Source organism: Phodopus roborovskii, unplaced genomic scaffold, assembly GCF_943737965.1.
Source record: "Phodopus roborovskii unplaced genomic scaffold, PHOROB, whole genome shotgun sequence".
Lineage (NCBI taxonomy): Eukaryota > Metazoa > Chordata > Mammalia > Rodentia > Cricetidae > Phodopus > Phodopus roborovskii.
In genome coordinates this window covers 10,609,793-10,628,629 of record NW_026126408.1, presented here as the reverse complement: position 1 = coordinate 10,628,629, position 18,837 = coordinate 10,609,793, and the positions used below count along the sequence as shown (strand labels likewise).

General features: G+C 40.1%; 1 protein-coding gene across 1 annotated transcript; it reads right to left on the bottom strand.

Moving 5' to 3' along the window:
- Positions 1-286: 286 nt before the first annotated feature.
- On the bottom strand, positions 287-18,010 carry Fam228b (family with sequence similarity 228 member B). The gene is made up of 9 exons (XM_051181879.1): positions 17,854-18,010; positions 14,529-14,597; positions 13,273-13,464; positions 12,488-12,568; positions 8,634-8,721; positions 8,391-8,547; positions 6,030-6,137; positions 4,846-5,037; positions 287-374 (listed from the first exon to the last, which is right to left on the bottom strand). The coding sequence occupies exons 1-9, from the start codon at positions 17,959-17,961 to the stop codon at positions 287-289; spliced, it is 1,083 nt and encodes a 360-aa protein (XP_051037836.1). The 5' UTR covers positions 17,962-18,010.
- Between the last annotated feature and the right edge of the window lie 827 nt (positions 18,011-18,837).

The window sequence follows — 18,837 nt, the reverse complement described above, 5'->3', positions numbered from 1 at the left end:
CGCTTTGCAAATGTAGCTATCAATTCCCTTTCCCATACTGTCCTGGGGAGAGCAGGTATCAACACTAGCAGCCTAGCCCCAGACTGAGGGTGATGGCTCCTCAGCAGGGATGGGTGGCTGCCTCTCAGAAGTAAGCTCCTGAGCTGATGGCACCTTGAGTGGGGAATGGTGGCTACCTCAGGCCTCAGATGGACGTTCCTGCCACAGATGGCTGTTCACCTCAGACCCGCAGGCCTCCCAGGCTGCCTCGGGGCTGGTTGCTACCTTGGGCACACTGCAGCCTGCCTCAGTCAGTTCCGGTGGGTGGTGTCTCTGCCCCAGTCCGAGCGCGAAGCAAGGCCACGCGGTCTGGCAAGCCTGCGACACCAACGTCCCTGAAAAGGAAAAATGGCGTGCTCACAGAAAATTAGAACAGTCTTTAATCCTAGCCTCTCCTCTTGCCTTTTGGAGGAGTTTCTCCTCAGCTTGTGGGTGTGTGGGGATGTCAGAGTCCCTGGTTGAAGACTGTTAGTAGTTTTATATGAAAAATAAAAAATTATAAATACAAATGTAGTGTTTAATTATGATAGTAAATCAGAAACATGTGATGAATATTAAATACTGTGAAAACATGCAATATAACAGTATCTGAAACCTTTCATATTTCATCTTAAGCCTTGCTATGTACCGGGTGTGACCTGGAACTTGGGATCCTCCTGTGTTAGCTTCCAGAGGAAAGGATTACAGGCATGCAGCACAGCATGATTGAGGCTCTTTCTGAGGACTTGTGAAGTGTTTGGAATTGCCATTCCTATACAAGGACAGGGAAAGAAGAGGAGTGGTCTCTACCACCTGGAAAGGCAATTTTTGGAAACGTGTAGGAATTGCTTCCACATTCGGCTGTGGTTGAAAAGTAGGTGTGGCATAGATGAAGACAGACCATGAAGTTTTCATTATTGAAATTGGATGAGGGTCTCTTCTACAATTATCTCTATTTGTATATACTCTTTTGAAATTTCCCACAACATAAACTTTTAAGTTTTTTAATTGAGTTTTCCCCTGGAACCATGTATAGATTAAAGGCAAAATTCTAAGAGCCTAGATAACTACATCCCTGAAATATGGGTTGAGGCAGTACACTTGCTACCTTAAAGCTCAATTTCAATGGTGCCAAGGCAGAAAGAACAGCTTAGTCACAAGCCAGCTGAGACAGGCATTCAGTAAGATGGCTCTCTTTATTGGGCCCTCCATGCATGTTTAACTTCACAGGAAAATACACTTTGGAGGAAATGTATTGTCATTTCTCTTTTTGTTTTGTTTTTTCCAAGACAGGGTTTCTCTGTGTAGTTCTGGCTGTCCTGGAACTCACTCAGTGCTGGAACTAAATAAAGGTGTGTGCCACCATGCCCATTTGTTTGTTCAGGGTTTTTTTGTTTTGTTTTGTTTTGTTTTTCTTTTTTGTATTGTCATTTCTTAATCATCACAGACACTGAACTCTCAATTAAAGGAAGTTTATTACAGAAAACAGGAAAACAGAGTTATTCTTCAGTGTGTTCCTTGGTCCCTCTCAGAAGGATTCCTGCCAGGAGGAAACTCATCTAAAGCAGCCTTCTTTTGTGGGTCCTTGCACAGATCAGTCATCAGGATTTGTGGTTGTCGTAACCTTTAGAAAGTGACAAAAGAGTTGAGTGTTGATGGGGGATGACCTTCTGTATATGTGTTTCTCTTAATGGTTGATGAGTAAAACACTGTTGGCCAATAAGCCAGGAAGATAGTTGGGACTAGGAGACTTCTGGGAAAGGTAGGCAGAGGGAGCCTGCCAGAACAGTCAACATGTAAGGACCAGGAAGAAAGGAGGCACCAGACGTCCTCTGGTGAAAGACCATGTGGAATTACATAGATTTATAGAAATGGATTAATAATTAAGACAGAGATAGCCAATAAGAAGCCCTAGTCATCGACCAACAGTTTAATAACTAATATAGTATCCCTGTGTTTATTTGGGGTTGAGGTGGCTACAGAACCAGCTGTTGGGAAAGAACCTCCATCAACAGAGTGTGCCATAGGGATAAAGGGCTTTTAGGATCAGAAAGTTCCTTGGCTATGGGAATTGATCCCTGAAGCCTCTCTAGCCAGAGTTGATGCCTCTCACAGAATCTACCCTCAGTCCTTTTGACAGTCCCTCTCAGATCATTTCATGACTTCAAATTACATAATATCAGATGACTCAAACATGCATGTCAAACCTAGTATCTCCTCTGACTTCCAAGCTACATCCACCTGCCTACTTCACAGATCCTCTGGGGGTTGAGTTAAAAGATAACTGTTGCTAAATATAGCTGAATTTTACGAACATATACTTGATTTTTAGTCTTGGTATCTTTTAAGGAACAAAAGCTATGTTCTAAATGTGTGAAGCTAAGTCTTACAGGATTTACAAAAGAATCAAGAAGGTATGTGTGTGTGAGAGAGAGAGAGAAAGAGAGAGAGAGAGAATCTTCATTTAATCCTAGTACTCCAGAGGCAGAAGCTATCAGAGATCTGTGAATTTGAGGCCTACCTGGTCTATACAGCAAATTCTAGGCTTGGAAGAGCAACACTGTCTTTATGTCACTTAGTCATGCTAACTACAGAAGGGAAGACTTTGTAATCAGAAGCACTTAGCATCTGCAACTACCTAGGGTGTGGAAAACTACCTTGAACAGAACATGCTCACTGCCTCCTTACTATTCATCTATTTTGTTGTGGTTGTTGTTTTCTTTTTGTGTGTGTGTGTGTGTGTGAGAGAGAGAGAGAGAGAGAGAGAGAGAGAGAGAGAGAGAGAGAGAGAGAGAGAGAGACTTCTGGAGACTGAATTCTGCACATGCTAGGTAAGTACTCTCTACTGGGCTATATCCCTACCCCCAACATGTTTAAATGAATAGCAAGAGGAAAGGCTAACTTACTTGATAAACATACCCTATAAATGTATGTTGTAATGGTAAACAGTATCTTTCATTTAGCTTCAGAAAGCATTATCTTTTTTTCTGTACTTCTTCATCTCTGCAAGTTCCACTCACACTTCTGTAGTCATGAATAGGACCAGCATCCATCCAGGCCCCTCAGGACAAAAACCTCAACAACACAGCTGTTTTGGTTTTTTGCTTGTACTCATTTCTCATATCAAACACTGTATTAACAAGTCCAACTGTCAGCTTGCTCACTCCTCAGGTCCCATGACCACACAGCCATCACTAGACTTCAGGTCATTAGGCTGCAGACCTAGTGCCCTAACCTACCAGCTAGAGTGTGTGGCTTGTGTGTAACTGGCTACAAAGCTGCCATGTTCTTCATTTTATAATGTTATTTTGTCAGGTGTAGCAGTGCACACCTGTAATCCTATCATATGGAACGTGGAGGCAACAGGATAAATAATTCAAGATCACTCTCATCTATACAAGACCAGCTTAGACTACATGAGCTCATGAAACCCTGTCTCTGAGAAACTAGACAACAACCAATTTAAAAATAAAATAAAATACAAAAAAAAAAAAAAAAAAAAAAAAAACAAACCTTCCCCCAAAAGTTACTTAGGTGTGTCTCACTACTCAAAACTTCTGAATGGCTTCTATATGAGTGGTATCTACCTCTTCTCCAATCTCCTCTTGTCAACCTCACCCCTTCCTCACTCAATGAATGTCAATCATTCCTGGATTCTCTTTCCCTAAAATTCTCCATGGTCCATCCTTACCCTCAGCTTCTTTTCTTTCTTCCTTCCTTCCTTCCTTCCTTCCTTCCTTCCTTCCTTTCTTTCTTTCTCCTTTCCTCCCTTTCTTTTTGTTTTTGTTTTTAGAGATAAGGTTTCACTGTGTAGCTCTGGCTGTCCTGGAACTCACTTTGCAGGCCAGGCTGGCCTCTTTCAGAGATCTGTCTGCCTCCCAAGTGCTGGGATTGAAGGCCTACCCTCAGCTTCTGAGGTCACTGTACAATGTCATCTTTTTCAGGAAGCATTTCCTGATTTCTCCATTTAAAATAATGTCCTTATTCATCCCCTTCCTTGCTGCCCTTATCTATTGTCTTCTCCTTATTTCATTACCTCACCTGTTTGTTACATACTTATTTTGTTTTCTATCTTTACCATCAAAATGGTAGCTCCATAAGAGCAGAGATTTACCTATTTACCTATTGCTCACCATATGGCTTCAGCCCCTTAGACACTGCCTGATTCAGAGTAGGTATTTGTTTAAATGTAGGAGATCATGGAAAAACACTAAACAATGGCAAGTAAAGAAGGTAAAACAGTGCTGCCAGGTTTAGTAAACTTTCATGAGTGAGTTTTTAAAAATCCTTTATAGTATGGGACACAGCAATGGGAAAGGAAATTGAAGTGTACCCTCTAGACCTAGATGTGTCCAACTTTGTGCCAGACTAGGTCTGTCAAATGACATCACAATATTGTAGTTACCTTGGGGTGGGAGGTCTCTATGAACACCTCTGTCTCTAGATATTTTACTGCTTACTGCTTTTAGTTTTGGCCCTTTTGAAAGCTAATTCTTAACTGAATTAAAAGAAAAAATTTTGGGGCCTTGCTTAACTACAGGTAAATGGGAGAGAGAAGGCAGAGGTTATAGAAAGGTTACCCAATCAGGAGTCAACTCAGGAGACAGGGAACTACTAGACAGTTTTGACCCACCAATGGGCATGTCCACACTATGTGGCTCTACCAGGCTACAATAACATTCTCTGCACTGCCTCTGAATGACACCTGTCTTAGTTCCTTCTACTCTATTACCCACTAGAGTTCTCAACTGCATCCTGGCTTTTAAAAAGACTACCATATCAAGTCAAGCTTGGACTGGTGTCAGCAAGTGCTGCCCTGTGTATCACAAAATGGGACTAACTGTTTCAGCTCTCATGGCATCCTGGTTAGCACTCACCACATCATGGTTCCCATCCCTTTCTACTTCCTGGCAGAGGTCTGCAGAATGGTGACCTTCAGAATTGATCCCTTTAGAACTTGGGTTCTTTCCCTCCTGGAGACACAGAGCTTCACTGTCCAGAGAGGAGAGCCCTTTGTTTCTGTAGGAAGAACCCAGTGCAATCCTTTTAACATTTAACTCAGATGAAGAGCTTAAAATTTTCACTTAAAATCTATGCTTATGAGATCTGTATGAACACATATTTTTACAAAAACTAAAAAGGAACCACCTTGATATGCCATCAAACAGCTGAGTGATGGTCCTTTGTCCTGAACACCCTCAGCGCTGTGCATTTGTTATCCCTGAGGTCCAAATGGACCTAAAACAAGCCAGATCTAGCAGAATTGGCCCTCCAAATCCTGGTCAGAGTGAATCTGTCTTTGCAGCAGGCTGCTGTTAAGTTGTTCTTATGCCAGACTGTAGCTAAACAAGTCATCCTTCCCATGTCTGCACAGTGTTTGCCAAGACTAGCTGAGCCTCTAAGAACAAGGATGGAACACACATAAATGTATCTTTCTTTCCCAGAGTCAGTTTCCCACGCCTTATACTGTCTAAGCCTATAGTTACCTATGCTGCTTTAATACTAGGTAGCACTCTAAACCCAAGTTTTCATGAGTTATGCTTAAGGCATAAAGTCATACATAGGACGTGGCTGCTATGTAGCCCAGGCTATACCTAAAATTAAGATCTTCCTGCTTCGGCATCCCAAGTACTGGGAATGCAGTTCTTTTGTATGTGTGAAACCTTATTTCTAACTCAGTACTTAATAACTGATTTCCCATATTGCACGCATAGGTCTGTAAACTACTTCCCTGCTGTACCTTTTCACTTCAGTACAATATTTTTCTAACTCTATCTACCAAAACTAGTCTCAATCTAAAACTCTCATAACTTTAGTACAGTTGTAAACCTTTGCCCTCAGCCCCATTTTTGCACTTGCTGTTTCTATACTATTTGTTTGTTCAAGCAATAAAAAAACAAAGAAAACTTCTCTTACCCTGACATGGTGTTGAGGCCTTGGCACTAACTCAACAATCTGAAAGAATGGATCTTAAACAAAAGGAGAACAAAGTCATAAAATAACAGGCTTACTTGTGACTGACCGTCTTTTCTTCCTCCTGGGATTCCAGAAAAGTAGGTACCCTTTTCAGTGGATTCAGATCCAAAGTACTGGCATTAAAATTCGCCTTCACTTTGACCCTTTAACAGGAGAACATGTGTCAGGATGCTGCAAAGCAATGCTCATTTGCATTTAAGCACAAATTAGTGTTAGAAACTGACTGCTATAAATATGGCCCAAAATACGATTACCCAACACTGCTATGCCTTCTCAATGATATTTTGTTTAAAAGTTTCTGAAACCATAATGGAGACTGACATGCTATTCATTGAGAACCAAGATTAGGCCAGCAAAGTTGAAGTCTTCCTTCTATCCCTTGGGAGCACATACTCTAAAAAGAAGCCAGATGTAGTAGAACAGAACTGTATTCTCAGCTGTCGAGAGGCAGAGGCAAGAAGACTGCCACAAGTATGGCAGCCATAGAAGATGAACACATTTGATGACAGCTCTTAAACACCAGGCTGGAGACCAGGCTCAGTGTTAGAGAGCTTGCCCAACAAGCATGAAGCCCTGCGTTCAGCATATTTGCTACAACTTAGAATTTTTCTCTGACTTTCTTTCCGGCCCTCCAAGTCATGAAACTGTATAAATCTTTTCTTTTATCACATCAATCTCTTTATTTTATCTGTCTGCCATCATCCTGAGTCCCTCACACAGCATGATTCCTATTAAAAAACAAACAAAAACAAAAATCTCAGGACTAGCAACATGGCTAAACTGTAAAAGCTGCTTTTAGAAATGACCTGTGTTTGGTTCCCAGCACCCACTGTGACAGCTAGCTCACAATAACCTGTAACTCCAGCACCAGGACACCCAGCACTCTCTTCTGGACTCTGCAGACACCTACACTAGTTCACATACCCACACACAGGCTCGCTCATATACACATAAATTTAAAATGAAAACTTAAGAAAAACAAACAAACAAAAATCTCCTTAAGGGTCTGGAGAGATGGCTCAGCTGTTAAGAGTACTAACTGTTCTTCCAGAGGACCCAGGTTCTATTCCCAGCACCCACATGGATAGTTCACAACTGCCTGAAACTCCAGTTCCAGGAGATCTGACACTTCTGGCTTCTGTGAAATGCACACATGTGGCATACTTTGTTTTTTAAGGTCTACAGAATGCTAAAGGCAACAACTACAATAACCAAACTTAAATCAACTTCTAATAAACCAATTCTCCCAATACTAATGGGTAGCAGAAGAGGTATATTAGTTTATACAGAAAAGTACTCCATCTGCACTATTTTTTCATCTCAAATGTCTGATACACAATCAAAAAATATATAATTAAGGTCAGTTGTGGTGGTACATGCCCTTAAATCCAGCACTTAGGCAGCAGAGGCAGGAGGATCTCTAGAGATGAGTTTGAGACTAACCTGATGCACATGGGGAGTTCTAGGCCAGCTGGGGACACAGTAGGAACCTGTCTCAAAAAAACAAAAACAAAACTGTTCTTCCAGAGGACCCAGGTTCAATGCCTAGTACCCACAGGGTGGCTCACTTTAACTCCAGTCTCAGGGTATTCAATACCCTCTTCTGATCCCTGCAGGCACCATCATATGTAAATAGACATGCAGGCAAACCCTCTTACACACAAAAGTCAGTAAGTCTTTTTTAAATTATAAAGCATGCAAAAATAGGCAAAATAAAATGCCTAGTCAAGACATAAAGCAATCAAGAGAACTAGACTGAACTAAACTCAGAAATGATCCTAATGTTGGATCTATCAGTTGGAAATTTAAAGTGACCATGACTAGTATGGCTTTTGAAAAAATCTGGTTGAAAATGTGGACAATGTTCACTAAAAGATGAAGACTTTCAGAAAATGTGAAAATATAAAAAGCCAAATGGGAATTCTAAAAATCATGATATCACAGTTGGTGTGTTTAATGGGTTCATCAATAAGATAGCATACAACAAGGACACGTGAACTTACAGACAGCTCAACAGGAATCATCGAACGAAAATACACAAAGTAAACCCAACCACTATCAAGGTTTACAGAGCTGTGGATGTTATCCATGGTAAAACATACACAGAATCTCAAAAAAGGGAAGACAAACGGTACATGAGTAATATTTGAAGTAATAATGGTCTAAGTTTTTCCCCAAATTAAAGAAATGTATATAACAATAAATATGAAAATGTCAGAGAACTTTAAGAGGAAAATAAGTTTAGATACCTCATAGTCTACCTGATGAATACCAAATTTGGAGATTCTTGATAGTATTCAAGAAAAATATCACATACAGAGGAACATTTTTAAAATCATGTCACTGTTTCAAGAAAGATTTTCAAAGTTCAAAACTTTCATTACATCAATTATTACCTGCTCTTTTTACAAAATTCACTTTCTATATATCTCATGGGCACTTTAAGCCATTCATTTGGAGTCATGCATTGCCTTGAATTAGAAATACTCGGGAACCTGGAATGCAATTGGGCCTTCTCGATCTCTTTAAATTCTTTCATTGTATAGATTTTGCCTGCAAGAAAATTAGTAATCTAAATCAGCATGCTCAAATGCAACGGCACTGCCCTAAGGGAAGAAAATCAGGAAAAAATTGAGTACCAGTCTCACACTGAAGAAGAGTTCTCTTTTCATTATCCTTGTCATATTGTGCTTTTTTCAGAGGATCACGAAATGGTGGCATGATAACCTACAAGAGAAGCACTTTTTTGAAGACTGGTCTGCAGGTTTGAGTATTAACATTCAGTCCATCCTAGGCACACATGTGTGCTCTTTTGCCAGAGAGTCAAGAATATGGGACCTGTGGACTCTATGTAACACATTACAAAGAGATGGGGGCACTCTGACATTTTTCTTATGAGCCAAGAGGAAAGGTTAGCTCTGTGTGTAAGGTGGTGATGCATGAGTGCATGTTAATGTGTGTGTGTGTGTATGCATGTATATATGTGTGTATATGTATATGTATGTGGGTATATATATATGTGCATGCATATGGGTGTATGTGCCTGTGGAGAGCAGAGGTTGATGTCAGCTGACTCCCTCTGTCATTTTCCACCTTATTTTTTTGTGACAGGGCCTCTCTCACTGAACCAGAAGCTCACTCTTTTTGATGAGACTGGCTGGCAGTGAGCTTCAGGGGTCCATCTGTTACCATCTGTCATCTGTCTCTGTGTCACCAGTAATAGGAAACAGGTCTGTGCCATGACATCTGCCTTTCATAGGAGGTTAGGAACCCAAACTAGGGTCCTGTACTTGTGCAAGCAGGTATTATACTAACTAAACTATCTACCCAGTCCAAGGCAAGGTTAGTTTGTATTTCAAAGTTTGGATTCAATCTTCAAAAACTCTCCTGTCATTATCATATATCCCTAAATTTAAATTTTCACTTTTCTTTAATTAATGGAAATATATAACCATATGTTCATCTTCATCTAACACCCCCAATAAACATAATAATTATATAAAACTAACTATATGTATTCAAAATGCAGATTATCTGTGAAACTTTAAATCACAAAATGTCTTTTTCTGGCCAACATTACTAAAATTAAAAATCAACACAAGACCACAGCATTCAGAAACAGTTACAGTCATGGCCTAGATTGCTCCTATAAAGTTCTAGCACACCTGAATAGGTTACCTATGTGTCTTCCTGGTAATAGTTAGACTTGCTTTCTTGGGTAATTTTAACATGAACATGCCTATCCAGATCTGTGAACAGACAGACCTCTACAGTTTCACTTCTACATAAGTTAAGGAGCATTACTTACAGGACAAGCAAGCATTAACTTGCTGTGAAGAGACAATAATAGTGTTATCATCTCATTATTTGTGACTTTTTCAGAAATAAAAACAAATTTATAAACTCTAAAGAGAGGAATAACAATCTAAAGTTTAATTAACAACTATATCACATTTCCCTATCTGTGGTAATATATTATTTATGATTTATTAAACCTTGCCTGAAGATACAGAAAGCAAAGCTAGCCACAAGCCAAGCCATAGAGCCAGGCAATGGTGATATACACACCTTTAATCCCAGAAGCCATACTAGCTAGCCATAGAGTCAGGCAGTAGGGGCACACACCTTTAATCCCCGGACTCAAGAGATGAGCAAATAGATGGATCTCTGTTAGTTCAAGGCTACATGAAATTGATCCAGTCTTAAAGAGAAACAGCACTTGGGATTACACATATTTAATCCCAGGATTTGAGAGGTATAAAAGGAAGAGGCAGCAGTCTGGGATTGCAGTCTGAGGCTTGGTGGAGACAGGATTGCAGTCTGAGGTTTGGTGGGGAGATTTATTCACCAGCCATGATGAGGACAGGACAGCCCTTTCAGTCTGAGGTAGACATAAGAGCTAGTTGCCAGCTGCTTTGATTTTCTGATATTCATCTTGAAGCTTGAACCCCAAAATCTGTCTCTAGGTTTTTATTATTCATGTTACACCTATCTACTGAAATTTTACATTTTGGGATATTTAGTAGTAACTTAAGTTTTTAACTTGTGGATCACAGAACCTAAATGAAAATAATGCAACCTAGTAATTATTTTTTAAAAAATCACTTTAAAATTTCTTATACTCAATTTGGCAGCACATATACTAAAAGTGAAACAATATAGAAAATATTAGCATGTGTAAAGGAGACAAAGTTATGTAGTACTTTACATATCTAGTTGACATTGGGACTCAAATAGCCCAGGCTGGCCTGGAACGAAGTATGTGTCACCATGCCCAGCTCTGCATTCCATATTTTTAAGAAACAAACCATAATGACTTGTTAATAGCTCCAAAGAACTCTTCCTAGTGAGCCAGAAGAACTAGAATTACAGTCAAGCACAAACACACACACACACACACACAACAACAACAACAACAACAACAACTTCCTTAATAAATCAGTATTACTAAAATTACTTGAATGTAACATTTTTTTTTAGACAGTGCTGGATGTGATGCTGCAGATAGAGGCCAATGGTTCTCTGTGAGTTCAAGGCCAGCCTGGTCTACATAGTAAATTCCAGGGCAGCCAGGGCTATACAGAAAAACCCTGTCTTAGGGGAAAAAAAAGAAATTCACTTTCCCTGCAAGTGCCAGGATATAGTGGCCCCTTGGGTCGTCGCTGTGTGCTTGTAGACCTCAGCTTCTTGCATGGTTCAGCTCTTCCATGTTGCACACCAGACAGATGTTTTAAGGGTCTGCCTGCAATCTCCTGGCCTCCTCTGCTCTAAATGCCTCCTTTAGAAGCCTCGTTCACTCATCTCTGTCTGTGCTGGTTGGTTGTCTTGTCAACTTGAGACAAGTAGGGTCATTAGGAAAGAGGGAACCCAGTTGAGAAAAAGCTTCCTTTTCCCTTTGGCTTGCATGTTACTGATGCTCCTGTCTGTGGAGAATGTTGGAACTAAAGCTTGTCTGCCCTCTGAAGTCCTGCTGCTTCTGTCTGAGACACATGGCTCTTGTTCTACCCTTTGCCATGGCTGCTCATGCATGTGCTGTCACTTTAAGGCCACAGAACTGATACCTGTTTCTTTTCACCCTCACCAGTATCGAATGTCCTTAATGCCTTTAGGTTGCATACACGTGTAAAGGAATAGATAAAATGACTTCTGGGTCACTAATCATCTGCAGAGATAAGCACCATAAAATCATTTATAAGAGCAATACTCAGTCTGTGGGAAAATAACAGCATAGCAAGGTATGGTAAATGACTGGAGACTCATTTATGCTCTGCTGCTCACAGATGGGTGACTCTGACAAATAACCTATCTGTGTTGTATTGCCTCATCTTGAATTACCTCACACAGCAGCAGTGGAGATGAATTTCTTTAACAGACAGCAGGGCTAGAGTTATAGCTCAGTGGTAGTTATGTTTACTATATAGAAAGAAAAGCAAATATTTGGTTAACACCAACTAGTTTTAAATAGATTTAAAAAAAAAAGAAGTCCAGAAAGATATATATAAAAAAAAGTCAGTTTTAGATAGTGGGATTTTTAATTTTTTTAAGTCTGAATTTAAAATCAGTTTTCTCATTTACTATAAAAACATCAAACTGGGTGTAGTAGCCCCATCTTTAATCCCAGCACTAGAGAGGCAGAGGCAGGTAGATCTCTGTAAGACCAGCCAAGTCTACACAGTGAGTTTTAGGATAACCAATGCTACATAGAAAGACCCTGTCTCAAAATATAAACAAAACAAAAGAATGTATTACTTCTGTAACAAAATTCAAAGTCTTTGAAAAATGTTTATGTATTTCCTATTATTCAATTATTATACAACATTTTCATATTTTCCGAGATTAACTTAATTTTGGCTTTGGTTATTTATTCCTTTCTAAAATACTAGATAGGAAACCACTCTAGCAACAGTACTGAACCTCAAGGGCCAGCAGCACATATGTTAAGGCTGCTCAGAACAACCAGACACATAATACCATAGTTAAGAAACCTGCCTACCTTCAGAAAATTGGGGTCCTCCTTGCTCATATAAAATGGATCATACTCTTTTGGATCATAATGCTCTATAAATGCAGTTTCCTATAGAAAGGAAATAAAACAGCACATAAGAAAGAGTACACAATTAATTTTGAGGATATCAGAACGCAAAAGTTCGACAATTTGTACCCCTTGCCCTCAGTCATATGGGAAAAACCTGAGGCACTGAGCTACAGTCGCAGCCCTACACAGCTCCAGCCTTATGCTTCAGGACAGCACCAATAATCGATGCCACCCTTCCTATATAAGACACCTCAGTAGGTAAAGGCCCTGACACCAGACTGATGGCTTCAGTGCAATGCTCAGAACTAACACAGTGGAAAAAGAACTCTGACCTCTCTGAGAGCTCATAACACACACACACACACACACACACACACATGCACACACACACACACACACGCACGCACGCACATGCACACATACATGAATACACACAATTTAATGTTTTAGAAGAATATATTGTCAAACCGGGCATTGGTGTTGCAGGCCTTCAATCCCAACACTTGGGAGGCAGAGGCAGGTGAATTTCTGTGAGTTTGAGGCCAACCTAGTCTACAGAGCGAGTTCCAGGACAGGCTCCAAACAATAAAGAAAAGAAAAGAAAAAAGAATATATTGTCTATATCAGAGTATAGATTGTACATAAGTAGAAGAAGAAGAGGCAAGACTGGATGACTAAACAGCAAGTGGACAGAGAACCATGAATTTTGAACACTATAAAAGTATAACATGACCTCTTAGTACCTTCTTATTTACGTATCTCAAAAAATTGTCTAATTCTTGTCGTCTCCTCTTTTTAATCTTCTTATGTGAACAAACTTTTTCTATAATTTTCTTCTGTAGAGGATCTGCCACACACTCAACCCACTTTTTATACAACATCTCTTTTCTTCTTGCATTTAAGAAGTCATGATGATATAAATATTTATCTAGTTCCTAGTAAACAGTGATAGAAAGACAAAAATATTATTCTGAAGCTTTTATGTCCTAACATTTTGTAAAATTTAAAATTTCATAAGTTTAAATTATTCTTAATAACCCACTATTGGGGACTGGAGAGATGGCTCAGTGGTTAATAGCATTGGCTGTTCTTGCAGAGGTCATGAGTCCAGTTCCCAACAACCATACAACATGCAGAACACTCATACCAAGGGGCGGGGTGGAGAATAACCCATCGTTCAATCATTTAGTTCTTTATTTGTCTTCCACCACTTGGCACACACTGCAAAAAAAAAGGATACATGGACAATGGAGGCAACGTGCCACCCTTCCTGATAATCAAAACCACTGAGCCAATGAGATGCCTCAGCAGGTGAAGCAGCTTGTCACTCAAGCCTGGCAACCTGAGTGTGACGCCAGGAACCCATATAAAGGTGAAAAAGAGATCCAATTCCATAAAGTTGTCCTCTGACTTCCATGTGTGTGCCATGGCATGTGTGTTCACACATATCATATATACACACATATATGCAACAATAATAAAAAATAAAATTTTATTTATGCATGGCAGTGGTGGTGCACATCTTTCAGATCTCTGAGTTCATGGCCAGTATGGACTACAGATTGAGTTCCAGGACAGTCAGAACTATACAGAGAAACCCTGTCTCAAAAAACAAACAAACAATATTTATTTAAGTAAGTAAATCAAATATACCACATATACCACACAGTGGGAGAAGAGACAATATAACAACATTGAATACATTATAAGTCATACTAGGAAAATTATTTTCTGTGTATGCGTCTGAGGCGTGCATATATGTGTGGAGGCAGGTACACTCACCTTTACAGTGTTGAAGGAAGGCCCCCAAAGCACAGGAGATTGGCAGTCATTAAAACACTCTCAGAAATGTGTCCTACTTAATCCCAATTGCTAATGAGTATTTTTAAAGCTATATTTTCTATACTATCTAAAACTTTTGAGTTTTACTCAAAGTTGTTAAGTAGCTACTACATTGAAAATGAAAATATTTAAGATGCATTTCACAGCCAATTCTTACCTTCATTACATAATTTTCTCTATATAATATTGACTGAACAGCTGCATCAGTGTCTTCTTTAGCTAAAGCCTAGAAGAACAGAATTAGTCCAAAAGTCAAACCTTGAAAAATCTGTGCTTATTATATCCTTATGTAAAAGGCATATCCCTGAAGCATTCTCTGTAAATCCAATTTTTCTGTATCACTAAGTGCTTTTTCAAAGACTATTTTGATCTTTCTGCTCTTGGTTACAGCTCATTGTAGGGCTAGAAATCATTCATCTTACAGGCATGTTGAGTCCCAGGACAGTTAAATGACTTGCCCAAAGCCATGTCATAGTTAGAGCCATCTTTACCCACACCTGGTAAATTGGTTTTACCTTTTTACCTTTCTGGTTAAGATAGACATGCACAGGCCTCTATTTGACAGACTAATATCTCTGTGCATCTAATGTAAGACTATGAGTGTAGCAATACCTTAGGCAAACCTATACATAGAAAAAAGCCATCAAAGTAAAAACAACACAAGGTCTAAGAAAGGGCTGCATTCAACTTCCTGATCCTATTCTTACTCTTTTATAATAAATTTACCTATTGATTTGTTTTTGAAAATTGCTTTTTAAAAACTAAAATGTAGAGCCTAGCATGGTGATCATGCCTTTATGCATGCCTTTAATCCTAGCACTCAGAATAGCAGAGGCAGGCAGATCCCTGTGAGTTTAAGGCCAGTCTGGTCTACAGAGTGAGTTCCAGGACAGTCAGGCTGCTACACAGAGAAACCCTGTCTCAAATAATAATAATAATAATAATAATAATAATAATAATAATAATAATAATAAATAAGAACTAAAAAGTAAAGACTGTGGATAATATGAACCATGAATTATATTTTTACCACAAACTTACAAATATACATGAAATATCAAAGTATAATCAAATAGATGGCTGGATCTTTATAAAATATAAGAATGGTGTATTGAAATAAAAGACATTTACTCTTAAAGTCTTACATTGTTCTAAGACAGGATCTTAGAATGTAGCCCAGGCTGACCAAGACTTACTATACAGCCCTGGCTGTCCTCAAACTAATGCCAAACTATTCCTTGTCTTAGTCTCCCAAGTGGTGGGATTATAGGCCTGTATATGTTCCTTTAACTAATTTTCTGTGACAATTGCCTGATAGACTGAAACATTTTTTTCTCAAAGGAAATAGGGACATAAATATAATTAAAATAAATACATTTATCATGAATAAAGACCTTATAACTTTCTAATAAATTTATGTATTTTCATGTGGGTTTGATGGGCTTTTTTTGTTTTTGAGACAGGCTTTTCGCTATATAGCCCTGGCTATCCTAAAAGATCACTGTGTAGAACAGGCTGTCCTCAAATTCACAGAGATCTACTTGCCTCTGCCTTCTGAGTACTGAGATTAAAGTTGTGTACCACCAAGCCCAACTGAACTATAATTCAAACTCAAATGTGTTTCTACTATTTTTTAGGGAACAGTGGGTCAGGCTATGTGTAACCAGCCTAGCCTAAAACTTGCTCAAGAGTCTTAGACTTGAGATCCTCCTGCCTCAACCTATCCTTAGCTTCAAAATTCATTTTCTTTCCTCCTTTTGTACAGAGAGTTGCTGATTCTGACAAGACCACTCTCCTCAACTGAGATGAATGGTGAAATTTTCTAGCTCCAGACTAAAATATGAAAAAAGCAATCTGAAGACACTGGAGAGCGTCCCAAAGTGCCCACACAGCCCCATCCTCTTATGCCTGACTAGTTTCAATCAGAGCTAATGGAGGTAAGTCATGTGCATGTGGTCTCACTGGTTGAGGAATTAGAAGGCAAAGTTCATGGCAATTATGGAAGACTTTTAAATGCCATAACAGTGCTGGAGATTAAGCCTTGTGCTAGGCAAGTGCTCTACCACTGAACCATATCCTCAGGCCCAACCATTAAGACATGAGAGATGACAGGAGACATCTCTAAGGGAGCCATAAAAAGGGTGCCACAGATTCCACAAATGAACTGGCACTTGAACTTGAACTTGTGGACAGGGCTCATGCAGCTCAGCCAAAGCTCAAGAAAAGCAGAGTGTCTTCACCTGTTGCCAACTGGTGTACAAAATTTGGAGCCTGAACTCAGCAAAGCTAATTGATAAGTTCAATGCTCTTCATAATGACATAAAAGAATCAAGGACCTCTATAATGCATCATTCATAATGCCTAAAATAGACATGAGGAAAAGGAAAATGTGACCTATACTTAAGAAGAAATACCAGCAGAACTGGGACGTTCCCTATGTTGTAACTGAAATATAAAGCCTTTGGGGGCGTAGCCATGATCCGTATGCTCTAACTCCTGTAGCAGGAAAATAAAGAGTTGAAGGTACTATCTAATGAGGTACTATCTAAAAGAAAAAAAGGTAGGGGGGATGAAATGGCTAAAAATATGCTAACAATGAATGGACAGGCCTAGAAAGAAAATAACTAGTGGGAAAATCCAGTTCTCACATTTTAAAAAGACACAAACTTCAGTGAATTTAACAGAAGACTGATGATAACATAACCAAGAATCAATAAATGTGAAGGTACAGCATTAGAATTAATTCACTTCAGACTCAGGCTGAGTGGCGCATGCCTAGAAACCCAGGAGGCTGGGGCAGGAGGACTAAAGTCTGAGGACAGCATGGACAACACAGAGACTTGTCAGAGAGAGAGAAGTGGTGTGCAGAGAGAGGGAGGAAAGTAACACCTGAAAGAGGAAGGGGGTTGTCAAAAACTTTAAGCCCACAGATACAAGAGGTTCAATAAACCCCAAGTATTGAAGAAACTGGAGCCTTCATGCATCGCTGAGAATACAAAATAGTACAGTTGCTGTGGGAATCTCTTTGCTGGTTTCAAAAACAAAAACACATAAGTTCTCACTGCATAAAAAAAAATTTAAGAATTATCAAAACCATAATGACAAGAGTGGTTTCAGGAAATGAAGAAAATGTGAGGGGGTACTGCAAAAGGACATGATTAGAAAACTGGGAATATTGAATATATTCATTATCCTGATGTGTAATAATGGCTTCAGGAGCAAATACATGTCAAAACTTATCAAATTATGCACTTTTTAAGGGTATGTATTTATTGCATACCAACTATACCTTAATAAAACTGTTTGGAAAAAATTATAACATATCCAAGTTTAAGTAGGTTTTTTACAACAATGACAACAAAAAAGCTCTCCAATGAAGAGCAAAGGGGATAGAGTAGAAAAGAAAAAAGCCGAAACTTAGTACAAGGCACCTCTTGTACAAGGTCCTCTAAGCAAGGACCGCAAAAGCCATACAATTATACCTCCATAAAAGAAAGCGACTGTGGTTCCAGCCATTCTTTCGAGCTCTTGCGCTTATGAAGCGTGCCGGTTACCAGATCATCTTGGCTTCCATTTTTCATTGTGGCCATCAACTAACAGAGCCCCTAGAAAAGCTAAAATGGCATTTATTTTATAATTAAAATTCATAGTAATTTTCTCTTCTGCTTAATAATCAACACTCATGACCTTGGACACCTATGGGATGAGACTTCAGAAACTGGCCCTCCATATTTCCCCTCCAGTTGCCAGGAAGCAGGGCACTTTTAGAACCCTCATGGCTACAAGGTGCTATTCAAGCCATGTAGTCATAGGAATCTAATTCCCTGTAGTTGCTTAGATTTGATAGCCCAAGAATGTTAGAGTAGTGACTTTCAAGCTACTGCGGCACAAATGAGCTCTTGAAGAAGGGAAATTTGGGCAAAATTCTGCCCGTCAAGCTCCAAGAGGCCCAAGGGTCTGCATGTGAGGGGAAGGGGGCTTCTGAGTCTGCGCCCACGGTGGCTCAGGGGCATCAGGCCCGCTCACCAGGGAGTAGGACCCGCCAGACCGCTCCCCCTCTGCTTCGCCCGCCTCTGACGCAGAACGGGTGCGCGGGGCCACCAGGCCAAGCAGGCCTCGACCAGGCCTTTCAGCCCCCTCTGGCAGCGCACAGAGCTTTAGGCTCTCCCGCACCACCGTGCGCCCGCGACCTCAGCCCAAGACCGTGGCTTCAGAACGCCCGAAAGTTCGGGGCTCCATCTCCTGGATGCGGACCCACGCGGCCCCCAGCCACTGGGGAGAAGGGAGCGACTAGAACGCACCAAGGAGTGTCTCCAGGCTCCGCCCATATGAGGGCGGATGCCGGTCTCGTTCTAACAGGCATCTGCCACAGCCAATCAGCTTCGCTCGTGTCCCCAGGCTCCGCCCATGCCCGCCCCTGGCGGAGCGTTGACTCCCCAGTAACCCTGGTACCCGGTATTTAGCTC